At 42.9% G+C, this 15,285-nt stretch overlaps 1 protein-coding gene across 2 annotated transcripts in view; it reads right to left on the reverse strand.

The window, feature by feature from the left end:
- The window catches only part of DOT1L (DOT1 like histone lysine methyltransferase), a 352,682-nt gene that overhangs the window by 172,674 nt on the left and 164,723 nt on the right, over positions 1 to 15,285 (reverse strand). For both annotated transcript variants that reach the window (XM_082247290.1, XM_082247289.1), the window contains exons 8-9: positions 9,146 to 9,201; positions 1,199 to 1,278 (exon numbers count right to left, since the gene is read on the reverse strand). In XM_082247290.1, coding sequence (XP_082103416.1) covers positions 1,199 to 1,278; positions 9,146 to 9,201 — 136 coding nt within the window. The remainder of the gene's footprint in view (positions 1 to 1,198; positions 1,279 to 9,145; positions 9,202 to 15,285) is intronic.

A 15,285-nucleotide genomic window follows, 5' to 3' on the forward strand; every position in this document is an offset into this window, starting at 1 on the left:
AGCCTACTGACCTCTGTACGCTGCCCTACAGCCTACTGACCTCTGTACGCTGCCCTACATACTACTGACCTCTGTACGCTGCCCTACATACTACTGACCTCTGTACATTTTACTTTGTATGATACGTTTAATTCAGTTCTGTAAACAACACCTTATTTTCTGGCAGTGCCCCTCCCGAGACTAGACTCATAAAATCATATTTTATTTTTCCAATTAAGAAGGGTTCGGTGAATGCGCATATGAAGCTGGTGGGGTTCAGTACCTCCAACAAGGTTAAGAACCACTGTTCTAGTGTATAATCTGCTCATCTAACACTATGGTGGCAAACTGCTTTGTATCATCTATACCAAAAAGTGTGCTCAACCTTTCTGCCATACCCCTGTCCCCTCCCCATCCCAAATAGTACCTGTATTCTAATTTTGCTTCTCGCTACAACGTAGAAGATGGCTGCAGCCACGTAGACAATCCCTACAGACTTCTATGAGGCCATCTCCTGAAGCTGGAGATGCGCCTACAAAAAAGTCTATGGGGTTTGATTGCAAGGAACAGCCAACAAAGAATTTCAGCTACAGGGTGACCACATTGTGGTAGGCTGCAGCACGTAGGTAAGAATACATCTGGGGTGGGGCAGGAGAAGGCGGACAGAAGTGAACTTTATATGGATCTACTTCACTACACAGAACATTACCACCCAAGGCAGGCCATACACAGTTCGAACCTCAGCCAGTTCAGCAGGAACCAGCCGAGATTTGAACCGTTAATGGGCAGGCTGAATGTACCAAGGTGATCGATCATCTTGCGTACAACCAGCCTGCCAAAATTATGTTGCGAAGATAATCACGGTTTTCTCCCGGCGGGGGTAGCTTCTCGCGCCTTCTTCCGCTGGGAGAAGACAATGGCCCGGTAGGAGGAATTCCCGCATCAACACTGTTGATGGGGGAATCAAGCTAAATTTCTTTCCTGCAAAAATAAATTCGCTCAAGTGTATGGCCGGCTAAACAATCCTATAGAAAATTAAACAATTACACGGACAGTGCACTTACAGATTATAATATAAAGCAAACAGACTGTTTTTACTTCAATACCAACACATTGCTAAACCATAATCTTTAACACCTGCATGCTCTACAGCCTGCAAGACATACCAAAACATAAGAAGATGTTCTTCACTGTGAAGATGTTTAGATCAATACATTACCTTCCTTCATGTTGGCAAATCTCTCCTTTAGCTGGTGGTCGACCTCAGGACCAAAGGCAAAATTATTCACAAAAATAACACTGCAAGATAACAGTAATGTTACTTTTGGAAATACCATGATGTTCTTGTCTAAACCAACTACAGGTTCCCCGTTAAGAGTGAAAAAAAAAGTTGCAAAGCATTTTTAGGTTCAACACAACATTCACAAAAGCATTTTTCTACTTAGTACCTAGGTTTGCATAAACTACATAACCAACTAACTTAATTTAAAAATGACAGGTTGCAAGAACAGACAAGTACAATGGAGCAGTAATATATCTCACTAATCATGCAGATTGCTACAAAAATACTTAGCCATAATAACATTATAAATTATCTATTTTTAGAGCCCAAGTGCAGCCATTTTGTTTTGTGTTTTTTTCTTAAGGAATAAAGCCCCTATCAGACTTGTGAAGACAGCAAATGATAGAAGATTTTTACAGTTGGGGCATAGACAAAACTAAAAACTATCAGTAAAATAGGGATGTGATAGAATCTAGGAGAGGTCATTAAAATCTGCATTCCTGTCCTAGTGAAAACAGCTCCACCATTTCTTCTGGTTGTCAGGGATGGGGGAAGGGAGGGGAAAACCCCCCACACAGAGGGACCATTATTCCTTCCCATGTATATCTAAAAAAATGTGTCAGCAAGAGTTGTGCTTGCAATCTTTCTATATTTACTTTTTATACATGTAATTATCCATATGATTTAGGAATACAAGGTGTGTAAACTTTACACAAATACTCAAAATCATTAAAGTGAACCTGTGCCCAGATCATGCACACTAAAGTATTTACATATTCTGAAAAAGTAGTAAGATCCCTTTGATTCCAAGCTCAAATTCACCTCTGTAGCTACAGTATAAGTAGTGCAGAGAAATAAATTTTTAAAGTTCACAATGCAGACATTAAAATCTTAGCCTTTATTCCCCCAGTACAGATCACGGCAGATAAGCAGCCCTCTAATGTAAACAAACAGTGAAAAAAACAGACTTGACTGTAGAATATTTGTTGTGGTCTTTGAAGATGTACAAAAACTAAATCTACATTAAAGAATTGGAGGTATGGCATTTTATACATTGTTATATTCCTCAAGCTTGCACTGATGTAAGCTCTGGAAGCTGGACCCCACTAGATTCCAGGACCCGTGCCAAGCACCTGCCATGCTGCATTGTGAACACAGGAGGTTGGCCACTTAGCACATGCACCATTCAAAGAATGCTTTGCCTTTTCTTAATGAAAGCATAACTTTCTGATGAAAGTATTTTTTTATGAAATGCCAAACTATCTCTAGCGTCCATCCTGATCAGCCAGCTTCCTGTGTTGACAATGCATCAGGGCAGTCATTCAGCATGGGATCCAAAAGCTAGTGGACATCACAATAGTAGCAGTTTCTACTGCAGTGATTTATAGCTTCTCGGGAGGATCTCAATGGTACAAGTATATGCATGGTTACCTTGGTCCAGGCTAGACCAAAGTAGCTGTATCATTACTAGAAATCTTCTGTAACCACTTCTAGAATTGAACCCCTTAATGACCAGGTAATTTTTTGTGATACGGCACTGCGTTATTTTAACTGACTTGTGCGACGCTGTACCCAAATTAAATAAATGTCCTTTTTTCCCCACAAATAGAGCTTTCTTTTGGTGGTATTTGATCACCTCTGCGGTTTTTATTCTTTGCACTATTAACAAAAAAAAAAGGACAATTCTGGGGGAAAAAACATTTTTTACTTTCTGCTATAAAACATTCCCAATAATCTTTTTTTTCAATTTAGGCCAATATGTATTCTGCTACATATTTTTGTTAAAAAAAAATCCCAATAAGTATATATTGATTGGTTTGCACAAAAGTTATTGCATTTCCAAACTAGGGGAAATTGTCATTTTTATTTTTTTACTAGCAATGGCGGTGATCAGCGATTTTTAGCGGGACTGACATTACAGCGGACAGATCGGACACCTGCCATTTTTGGGGGGACCAGCAACATTACTACAGTAATCAGTGCTAAAAATATGCACTATTACTGTATTAATGACACTGGCAGGAAAGGGGTTAACACCAGAGGGGATCAAAGGGTTAAATGAGTCCCTAGGGGGTGCTTTCTAAATGTGCTTTGCTAAATGAACACAGAGACCTGTGTTCCTAAATAGGAGCAACACAGGATCCCTGTGTGTTCATTACTGACAGAACAGCCGTTCTGTCTCCACGGTGAGCGATCGCGGGTGCCCGGCGGCGATCACGGGTACCCGGCAGAAATCATGGCCGGCGGACAAGCTGATTAGCTCCCCCTGTAGCCAGGCAACGTGCGCGTGCCCCCACTACCGGTCCCGCGAAATGACGTACAGTTACGTCGTTTCGCGGGACAGAGCCAACTTGCCGCAGTATATGTACTGCTGGTGCTTGGCAAGTGGTTAAAACAGCTAGAGAGGTAACGGATGTCTTGTTCTAAAGCTCCTTTAGGTCTTGTTAAGACTAGGGTCATTACAGGGAATGGGGAAATACATACAATGCATGCAGTCCCAGGGAGTTTGTTCGGCAAAAGTGGTGTTAAAACAAAAGGGGTGAGGTGGTGTCACATTGTCACCTCATCGACTGCCAATTGCCTCTAAAAAGAGTTCTAAAACAGTTCTAAATCAAGCCTTGTCCAGAACATGTAAACAGTTTACATATACCCAGTAAAGAGACTGGCCTCAGGTGATACAGAAAGTAAACAAATCCTTCTACATAAGTTTAACATGTATATCTAAAGTCTTCTCTACATGCAATCAAAGTGTTTCATTTAAAAAGCTTGCCTGAGCCAGTTAAAGGGGGGCGGAGAGCTGAAATTACACACTGCAGAGCTCAACGCTGATTAGAGGGAAGGGACACCTTCCCTTCACACAGCACACAGAAACAGAGCTGAGGCTATCAGCTGGAGATCCCTCCCATCACCATTTTTCTCTTGGTGTCAGGAAAACTTGTAAGAAGATATTCATGCTGATAGCAGAGGAACAAGAGCAGACAGAAATTAAACGCTGTGCTCTTAATTGAGATAAAGTACACACTATAGAGGAATATGCTTTAATCATATTTCATGTCTGAGGATTACAACCACAAAACTACATTTCTTTTCTCGGATAGAGTAAGGGAAGATTAAAACCCAAAAAATGTTTGTTTTGCAAAAAAAAGTTTTAGTCTTTAGCTATACTTTAAAGTCTATAGTCTGGGTACAGGTACACTTTAAACTGGTTTTGCACTATACAGGAAAAAAAAAAAAAAAAGGTTACACATGTACACTGGCTTGCACTAACAATTACAGTGCATCCAGAAAGTATTCACAACGCTTCACTTTTTCCACATTTTGTTATGTTACAACCATATTCCAAAATAGATTAAATTACACTGCTCAAAAAAAAAATTAAAGGAACACTTTGAAAACACATCAGATCTCTATGGGGAAAAATATGCTGGATATCTAAACTGATATGGACTGGGTTATGTGTTAGGAACGAAAGGATGCCACATTGTTTGAAGGAAATTTAAATTATCAACCTACAGATGGCTGAATTCAAAGACACCCCGAAAATCAAAGTGAAAAAATGATGCAGCAGGCTAGTCCATTTTGCTGAAATTTCATTGCAGCAGCTCAAAAGGGTACTCCGTTTGTATGGGCCCCACGTGCTTGTATGTATGCCTGGCAACCTCAGGACATACTCCTAATGAGACAACTGATGGTGTCCTGGAGTATTTCCTTCCAGATCTGGACCAGGGCATCACTGAGCTCCTAAACAGACTGAGGTGCAACCTGGCAGCGTTGGATAGACCAAAACATAGTCCCAGAGGTGTTTTATTGGATTTAAGTCAAGCGAGTATGGGGGCCATTCAATGGTATCAATTCCTTCATTCTCCAGGAACTGGCTGCATACTCTCGCCACATGAGGCTGGGCATTGTACATCAGGAGGAACTCCAGACCCACTGCACCAGTGTAGGGTCTGACAATGGGTCCAAGGATTTCATCCTGATACCTAATGGCAGTCAGGGTGCCATTGTCTAGCCTGTAGAGGTCTGTGTGTCCCTCCATGGATAAACCTCTTTAGACCATCACTGACCCACCACCAAACCGACATGCTGAACGGTGTTACAGACAGCACAACATTCTCCAAAGCTTCTCTAGACCCTTTCATGTCTGTCACATGTGCTCAGGGGGAACCTGCTCTTGTCTGTGAAAAGCACAGGGTGTCGGTGGAGGACCTGTCAATTCTGGAGCTCAATGGCAAATGCCAATCGAGCTCCACCGTGCCAGGCAGTGAGCACAGGGCCCACTAGAGGAAGTCGGGCTCTCAAGCCACCCTCATGAAGTCCATTTAGGATTGTTTGGTCAGACATTCATACCAGTGGCCTGCTGGAGGTCATTTTGTAGGGCTCTGCCAGTGCTCATCCTGTTCCTCCTTGCACAAAGGAGCCGATATTGGTCCTGCTGATGGGTTAAGGACCTTCTACGGCCCTGTCCAGCTCTCTTAGAGTAACTGCCTGTCTCCTGGAATCTATTCTATGCTCTTGAGACTGTGCTAGGAGACACAGCAAACCTTCTAGCAATGGCACGTATTGATGTGCCATCCTGGAGGAGTTGGACTACCTGTGCAACCTCTATAGGGTCCAGGTATCTCCTCATGCTACCAGTAGTGACATTAAACCTTGTCAAATGCAAAACTAGTCAAACAGTCAGAAAAGAGAAGGGAAAATAAATGTCAGTGACCTCCACCTGTAAAACCATTCCTGTTTTGGAGGTTGTCTCCCTGTTGCCCATCTAGTGCACCTGTTAATTTCAATAACGCCAAAAGCTGCTGAAACTGATTAACCACTTTACGACCACCCCCCGCAGATGTACTGCGGCAGGCAGCCGCTCCCAGGCAAATCGCCGTACACGGGGAAGCCGATGCAGCGGGCAGGCGGCTCCAATTGCTGCCTGACACCCGCGATCATTTCCAGCTGAGAGAGAAGGACGGTCGGCTGCTGTAAAAACAGCCGGCCGTCCTTCTCCCTGCAATGATCATAGAGCCCATGTGATCCTTCTATATAGGATCACATGTCTCTCTGGTCATTTCAGAAGACACGCCCCTCCCCCCCCCCCCCAGTTACAATCACTCCTCTAGGCTCACATTTAAGCCCATAATCACACATGTTCACCCTCACCCTCTCTCCACATGTCTCTTGTTTATAGCAAAAAAAAAAAAAAAAAAAAAAAAAAAAAAAAAATCGCACAGGTGATCAAATACCACCAAAAGAAAGCTCTATTTGTGAGAAAAAAGGACATCAATTTTATTTGGGTACAGCGTTGCACGACCGCGCAATTGTCCATTAAAATAATGCAGTGCCGAATCACAAAATAGGGCATAGTCAGGAAGGGTGTAAAATCTTCTGGGGCTGAAGTGGTTGACAACCCCCTCTGCTACTTCACTGACCAGATCAATATCCCAGGAGTTTAATGGACTTGATGCTATACTCCAATTAAAAGGTGTTCCTTTAATTTTTTTAAGCAGTGTATTTTTCTCAAAATTCTACAAACATAATGACAACGTGAAAAAAGTTTGTTTGAAATCTTTGCATTAAAAATAAAAAACCAAAAATCCCATGTACATAAGTATTCACAGCCTTTGCTCAATTACTTTGTTGAAGCACCTTTTGGCACCAATTACAGCCTCAAGTCTTTTTGAGTAGGATACTACAAGCTTGGCACAACTATTTTTGGGCAGTTTCTCTCCTTTGCAGGACCTCTCAATCTCCATCAGGATTGATAGGGAGTGTGATTTCCAGATCTCTCCAGAGATGTTCAATCGGGTTCAAGTCTGGGCTCTGGCTGGGCCCCTCAAGGACGCTCACAGAGTTGTTCTGTAGCCACTCTTATCTTAGCTGTGTGCTTAGGGTCGGTCTCCTGTTGAAAGATGAACCTTTGCCCCAGTCTGAGGTCCAGAGCGCTCTGGAGCAGGTTTTCATCAACAATTTCTCTGTACATTGCTGCATTCATCTTTCCTTCGATCCTGACTAGTCTACCAGTTCCTGCCGCTGAAAATCCACCCCCCCCCCCAGCATGATGCTGTCACCACCATGCTTCACTGTAGTATTGGTATTGGCCAGGTGATGAGCGGTGCCTGGTTTTCCACAGTTATGACGCTTGCCATTCAGGCCAAATTGTTCAATCTTTGTTTCCTCAGACCAGATAATTTTGTTTCTTATGGTCAGAGTTCTTCATGTGCCTTTTAGCAATCTCCAGGCAGACTGTCATGTGCCTTTTACTGAGGAGTGGCTTCTGTCTAGCCACTCTACCATACAGGCCTGATTAATGGAGTGCTGCAGAGAGGGTTGTTCTTCTGAAAGGTCCTCCTCTCCCCACAGAGAAACGATGGAGCTCTGTCAGTGACCATCAGGTTCTTGGTCACCTCCCTGACTAAGGCCCTTTTCCCTTGATCGCTCAGTTTGGCCAGGCGGCCCGCTCCACAAAGCCCTGGTGGTTCCAAACTTCTTCCATTCACAGATTATGGAGGCCACTGTGCTCATTGGGACCTCCAATGCTGTAAAAGTTTTCTATACTCTTCCCTAGATCTGTGCCTCGATACAATCCTGTCTCTGAGGTCTACAGACTATACCTTGGACTTAATTGCTTGGTTTGTGCTCTGACATGCACTGTTATTGTGGGACCTTATATAGACAGGTGTGCCCCTTTTCATATCATGTCCAATCAAATAAATTTACCACAGGTGGACTCTAAGTTGTAGAAACCTCTCAAGAATGATCAGTGGAAACAGGACGCACCTGAGCTCAATTTTGAGTGTCATGGCAAAAGCTGTGAATACCTTATGTACAGGATTTTTTTTGTTTTTTTTATTTTTTAATACATTTGCAAAGATTGCAAAAACAAACTTCTTTCACAATGTCAATATTGGGTATTGTTTGTAGAATTCTAAGGAAAATAGTTATTTTAATCCATTTTGAAATAAGGCTGTAACATGACAAAATATGGAAAAAAAGTGAAGCGCTGTGAATACTTTCCAGATGCACTGTATGGCTCAAATACTCAACATTTAAAACTGAAGAGCATACTAACATATTAAAAAGGGAAAATGTAACACATTTAAGGCCCATGCACATTTGTGTGTTATGGTAACGTGGTAAAATTAGTATTTTACTGTACATTACAGCTACGCAAGATAAAGCATTCACTGAAGAGCAATTCATTTTTAATTTCACCCCAATGCTTTGTTAAAGTAGTGAGCAAACATACCAGCACACCCCAACTCACACCATGGATTGTGATACACATGGCAAGTTTTAAAAAAATGGGTCATGTCAAATTTCCATAATGACTAGGCTTGCCCTAATGCAACACACAAAATCTCTGCAACACCCCATAAAAATGTGAATGGGCCCTTAGACTTCAACCACACGGCCATAATAAAAGTTACTGATCATAAACGCAAGATCTTGTTGGCAGAAAGATCCTGAGTAAATGGTGCAGGTATGGTCAATAAAGTGCATGTGTTTACATGGGAACAAGCTTAAAAACATGGACATGTAGTATGTAAACCTACTCTTTTTTTAAAGTGAAGATTTAAATTATGCATTTACACACTGTTACATGCATACACACACAGATTACTGATCCCAGATTTGGATTTTGCAAATCTGAGCGCAGTGCAACTTTATTGATCTTTATGCATGTTATGCATTGGCCCATAAAATACAGTAGAACTGTGTTCAGATCTCTACAATTTAAAATGCTGTGATTAAAACACCATTTAATTTATGGCCGTGTGAATGAGCCCTGTGCAATAATATAAGGGACAGAAACTGCATGGCAAATTAATCAACACAGGAGTCATAAGCAAAGCAAACATAGCCAACTTCCACATCCTAAATGCTGACAGGCACCTTGTGTTGGCTATCCTTTCCCTCCACTCTTCTGACAGGAAGTCTCCACGTTCCAGCTAAATATAATAAGACAACCAACATTAATAACTTTTTAGAAACTCAAAAAAAGTTTTTAAGAAGGGCAGTTTGATATTTTTGCTCTTAACAAGAACATTGTGTATCCTTGCAACATACAAGTTAGTAACACAATAATGCCTATAATGTGCTATGCATTCTATGCTGTGACCTTGTACAGCACAACAAACCCCCCCCACCCCCCCCCCGAACTGGTAAAAAACAAGATGATGAAGGTTGAGCATGTCACGAGGGCAAGCGAAAATAAAAATCGCATGTATCCTGTAATGGTAAAAAAAAAAAAAAAAGAATATATCTAAAATGCAACATGTTAAATTTTCAATCTTTTGAAGAGCTCTAGATGCCACTGATATCCAAAACTTCAGAGTGTGCTGAATAGTTTGTCCCCGATGTGCTCTTTAGTTCCGCCTGCCGGGCGCTACATCCTTATGGTACTCAGTAGTGATGCAGCAGAAGGTTGGAGGAACCACAGAGCCGCCTTTACAGGCCGCCTATGTTATTTTCTCAAGATAACGAGGTCAACTTAAAATTTTGTTAAATAAACCTTACGCTATTACACTCCCATAAAGTAGTATACAAGAAATACAAGAGCAGCTATCACTCCACAGTGCAAACACCGCACAACAGTGAAGCGCTCCCATAAAAAAAAAATTCCAAATGTTGACTATATATTGTGTATATGTGTATATGAATATACATATACACAACAAAGCTCAAATTATACACTCATCATATAGAATGTGCAGTAAAATGAAAAACTGTGGTGGCTGTTTATTTTTTCTTGACCCCTACAACCAAATTGGATGATATACAGGATTGTTTTCATGCTTTTTATTTTTTCATATATTTAATGCACATTTATACTATATACTTTATGAGCATTGTTGTGTATATGCACATTCTGAGTCAACATTTAGTAACTTTTAGGGAAAATTGCTTCACACAGTTATTGGGTATACAATTTAAAAGAAATTTGCGTTGGCTCTGAGATTTTTTTTAGTCCTCTCACCATAAGTTAATTGGGACATTAAAATTCACCCAGTGCAAATAGCACTTGACCCCAATAAAAATCGGTACTGTGGCTCCTAATCAGGGTTGCCAGAAAGTTCCTCCCACTGTTAACCAAAAATGCTGGACAAGAGTGTTCTGACAATCCACAGAGGAGATAGGTGGCGCAGACAGAGGGTCTACACAGCCCTACCCTCTGAACAATGCAGGCAGGATCTGTAACACTTATTGCAGCAACAGCACAGGCTAATAACTACTACATTTGCCTGAGATTAACCAGTGTAGTAGCACTAAGCAGCACTCAGTCAGATTTAATTTTGTTCTGGATGTGGAAGGGGAAAGATCTGCAACACTTATTGCAGCACCGACGGAGCATAGAACTGAACACTATATGCCGAGGCTACTGTACAGTCCATACAAAGCAGAGAGCCACTTGCATGTCTTACTTTGCTTGGACCAGCTTGGTCCAAACAAATTAAACTTAAGCAAAAACTGGGGATAAGAGAGAATCTCCAAATGCTTCCATCTCTCCACAGCCCATAGTGCTGTGCTCAGGGTTGTCCACGAAGATCTGACTGTACACTGAAGATTGAAGATGGTACAATGAAACAGTATGGTGTGTGTAAATTAAGTGCATCCCATGGAAACGGTAGAATTTTTCAACATATGTGAAAAGACAAACATTTGATTTTTATTCAAAAGGTGCATACAAAAAAAAAAAAAACATTTAATTTGTTCCAAGTATGTCACCTTTCTTGATGCTTATAATCTAAATTAACAAGACAGATTTGTCATGTGGAAAAGATTAAAATTGTGTTCTCAAGAATTGTGTTCTAAGTGCCAATGATTAGAACCCCCTTGGTAGTATGCAAGTGGAACCCATGCTAATATTTTTTACATCTTTAAGCCTGGTGTTCTTTGCTATTGACACGTGCAGTGTCAACATGCCATGATCAAAAGTGCTCCCCAAAGTCCTTTTGAAAGGAGGTTATGAATGCCTCCAAGTCTGGTAGGGGGTTTAAAAAGATTGCAAATTTTTATAATCATTCCACTGTAAGACTAATAATCTAAAAATGGTGTTGTCCAGGAGTGGTCGACCCAGCAAATTCAACCCTAGGGCTCTTTTATGTTAAAAAGTCTCCAAGAACCCCAAAATTTCATTGAGGGATCTGCAGGTAACTTGCAACAGTTAGTGTCAAAGTGCATACGGCAATAATCAGAATGACTGCATGCATGGGAGGTTTGCCAGGGGAAAAAAAAAATCAATAATAATAATTTAATGATAGAACAGTTTGAACACTCCAACAGTACACATGTCTGGCACAAAGCTAGGACCGCATTTCAGGAGAAGGACCTCATACCATCTGTGAACGATACACCGTAAATAGTTGGTAAGGTCAAAGACCCCAGCCCATCCAATTCAACCTGAGTGAGTGTTCAGGTCAATACCACATTCCAAAGGTGGTGGGGAAATGTTACGGCACGGGAGTAATTTGCTGCATAAAGTGATTGTAAAGTTTTTTGTTTTTTTTTAAACTAGAACATGTTATACTTTCCTCCTCTGTGCAGTTGGTTCTGCACAGAGCAGCCCCGATCCTCCTCTTTTTCAGGTCCCTTGTTCCTGCTCCTGGCCTGACCCGCGCCGAGCTGCAGCTCCATGTGTCCAGACACTGAGCTGCCATTCGACCCTGCCCCTTTCTCTCCTGATTGGCTCAATGACAGCAGCGGGAGCCAATGGCGCTGCGCCTGTATCTCAGCCAATCAGGAGGGAGAGTCCCAGGACGGCCGAGGGGCTCGTGGACATCCCTGGACAGAGGGGGGTACAGGTAAGTATTAGGGGTGCTGTAGGCAGGCTGCTACAAACAGAAGGCATTTTATATTAATGCATAGAATGCATTGAGATGGGGGCGTGGCTTGGCAGTGGATGTAGCCGGACACGGGACTCGCTCGCTCTGCCGTGTATCCACACAATTATCCTGAAGAGTCGAGTATACTCCCTGCTTATTGGGGTCACACATCACCCCAGTGCCTCCTGGATCGCCTGGCTCCCCGTACATACCTTCAACGCCCCCCCGCGGAGAGGTCCAATTAAAACGCGGAGCCAACTCCCGCTCAGCCCCGGACCATGCAGACCAAGATGGCAGACAGCCACAATGGATGACGAAGGAAAAGTATAAGGAGGCGGCCCAGAAGCTGTTTGCTAAAACTCTGGCTTAGGAGTCTGTGGTGAAGCCTCCCAGGGCGTTGGAGGACCCTGGTAGTGGCTATTAGTCTGAAGCTGATGATACAATCCTGCTGGAAGATCCTGCGGCCCTGCTGTCTGAGTGGGACACAGTGAGTACTTTTCCTCCAACCCTAACCACCCATACTGCACAGGCCCTAGATGCTGCAGGCCCTGAGCCCACTCTGAGGGATATTTTTAAATGCGGTCACCTCATGTAACTCCACCATCTAAGCTCTAGCATCAGATTAAAGGAGTGAAAATGGGGATCACCTTTAGGAGTCAAGATGTGCAGAAGCTGTGGGACCACACTACAGCATTAGAGGGGCGCCTGGGCCCACTGGAGGATGAATGGGAACCTATGCAGGGGGGATGAACGTTAAATGCTGGTGGCTAAACATTCTGCCCGACTAGATCTAGAAAATAGGCTACGCAGAAACAATATAAGGGCCATAGGTATTCCTGAAAAGACAGAAGGAAAAAATCCAATGCATTTCAGAGAACAATGGCTGTTGACCATGTTTGGAAAGGACTCCTTTTCACCGGTGTTTGCAGTGGAACATGCTCACAGAGGCCCCTTCTAGGTCATTACCTCCGGGAAACCCTCCAAGACCATTCCTGTTTAAATTGCTGAACTATCAAGATCGAGATATCCTTTCTAGAGCAAGAATGAAGGGGGGTGCCTTGGTTATTGATAACTCTAGGATTTCGCTTTCTAGCTTTTTCGGCAGAGGTGCAAAAACAGAGGCCAATCTATAGAGGTGAAAAAGCATCTTCGTTCTCTGGAATTACAATACGCTATGCTGTACCCGGCAAGATTACCCGTGGTTGCCAAAGATGAAGTTCATTTCTTTGAAAAGCCCTCACTGGCCATGCAGTGGTCAGACCGAGAAGAACAGTCCTTGCAGAAGGATTTGACCAAGTGTAGACAGGTCACCTGAAAACGGTCAGCAATACCTTACTTACTGGCATCAAACTGCGTTAGTTTACCCACAGCTATTCTGGTCAGGTGGAGGACAGCCAAAAGCAAGTCCGTGTTTAATTTTTCTGCCTACTGTTTAGGCCCAGGACATCTGACTTACTGGCCCATCCAAACAAGCCAGAATTTCTAGCTCCCCAACTGTTAGTCCCTCTTGGACAGTTTCTACCAATTTCAGCAAACGTTGGACCATGTTGGTCTCTCAGTTTGTTCTCTATATAAATTGTCTGGTCCCTGATCGCCCACTCATTATAGAATATCTAGGATTACCCTACTGTAGGCTTTTGAGTAGCTCACCTGTATCCCTGATCTTGATACTCCTGGATGGAGTGTACATGGTGGTCGCGAGTTACATCTAATTTTTTCTACACTTGTGGCTCATGTCAAGTCCCATGTGATTACCAGTTGGAATATTCAGGGCCTAGGTGGCAGAGTGTCAAATGTGGTTTAAAAATCGGGTTCCTCACTGGTGTGCCAACAGGAAACTCACCTGTCGGCAGGCCAGGCTTCCCTGTTCTCCACATGTGTATTTGGAACACAATTTCACTCGGTGTACACCTCATTCTAGAGGAGTTAGCAAATTGGTGCGCCCACAGGTTAGGTTTTCCTGTTCTGTTTGTTATAGATCCACATGGGCTTTATAATTTTTTGCAATGTAATTTGGATTGCCTTGATTGTATACTAGCCAATATTTATATCCCGCCTCCCTTCTCCGCTGAGGTCAATGAAATCCTAGCAAGTTTCCTGACTCATCATCCCAATCTTCCTGCTCTGGTGGTTGGGGATTTTTACAATTACCTGGATGCAGGTCTGGACAAGTTTTCCAGACTGGCTACTTAACTACAAAGGAGGGTCCAACTCCCTTTGCTAGACTTCTGGCAGAGCTGGGACTGCTGGATGCATGGCAGATACACAATCTGCAGGTAAATAACTTTTCATGTTACTCAAAGTCATATGGGGGATTATCCAGAATTGATTTGGGTCTGGGCAACAATGCAATGCTTCCCTTAATTGCTTCCTCAAAGTATGGGGTGAGATCTGTTTTGGATCACGTACCCTTGTGTCTTCAAATCTGCACGACTTTTCTAAGGGGTCATACTGGAAACACAATCCCTTCTGGTTATCTTTGTTTCCTAATCCTGATCCTATTCCCGACTCATTGACCACCTTTATTAACATTAATCAGCACTGTGTCACCCCTGGGATCTTTTGGGACATGTTTAAAGTTTTTTTTTTACGGGGCCAATTTATTAAGACAGTCCTGGGAACAGGCAGTGATGCAGGAGGTCCAGAGGGCAGAATCAGCATATGTGGCAAGCCCCCCCCCCCCCCCCCCGAATCTAATGGAAGATCCTGGGTAGAGAATCAATGGGTAGCCAAACATGTCATATCAAAAGCTGAAAACAAGCGGTTTTTCCTCCAACAAAAATTCTTCGAAAAGGGTGAAAACACAGGCCATATGCTTGCGATGATGGCGAGGTCCAATAGAGGGTCCTCGCACACAGGCACATGCTTTACAAGCCCAGAGGCGTACAACCACTTTGGCATTGTCATCCCACTCCTTGGTAAAGGGAATTGCATATAGTTCTAACAGAAACGGTATGAAGCCCTATATCTACCCTCTACCCTGTTGCTAATTATACAAAACTCGGGGTAATAGACAAAGAAACGCTCGGGGTAATAGACAAGGAAACGTGGGAACGGTGTTTGCAGTCTGCTCCAGCTATCGCTGTTTCCCAGTCACACAAATTGGCTCATCTGTTTTTACTACATAGGGTATATCGCACCACCATTCAGCTGCACCGTTGGGGCAGAAGGGATTCTTCTCTGTAGCCCAAGTACTGCATTGATGAGGGC

This window comes from Pelophylax lessonae (assembly GCF_965119305.1).
Source record: "Pelophylax lessonae genome assembly, chromosome: 1".
NCBI lineage: Eukaryota > Metazoa > Chordata > Amphibia > Anura > Ranidae > Pelophylax > Pelophylax lessonae.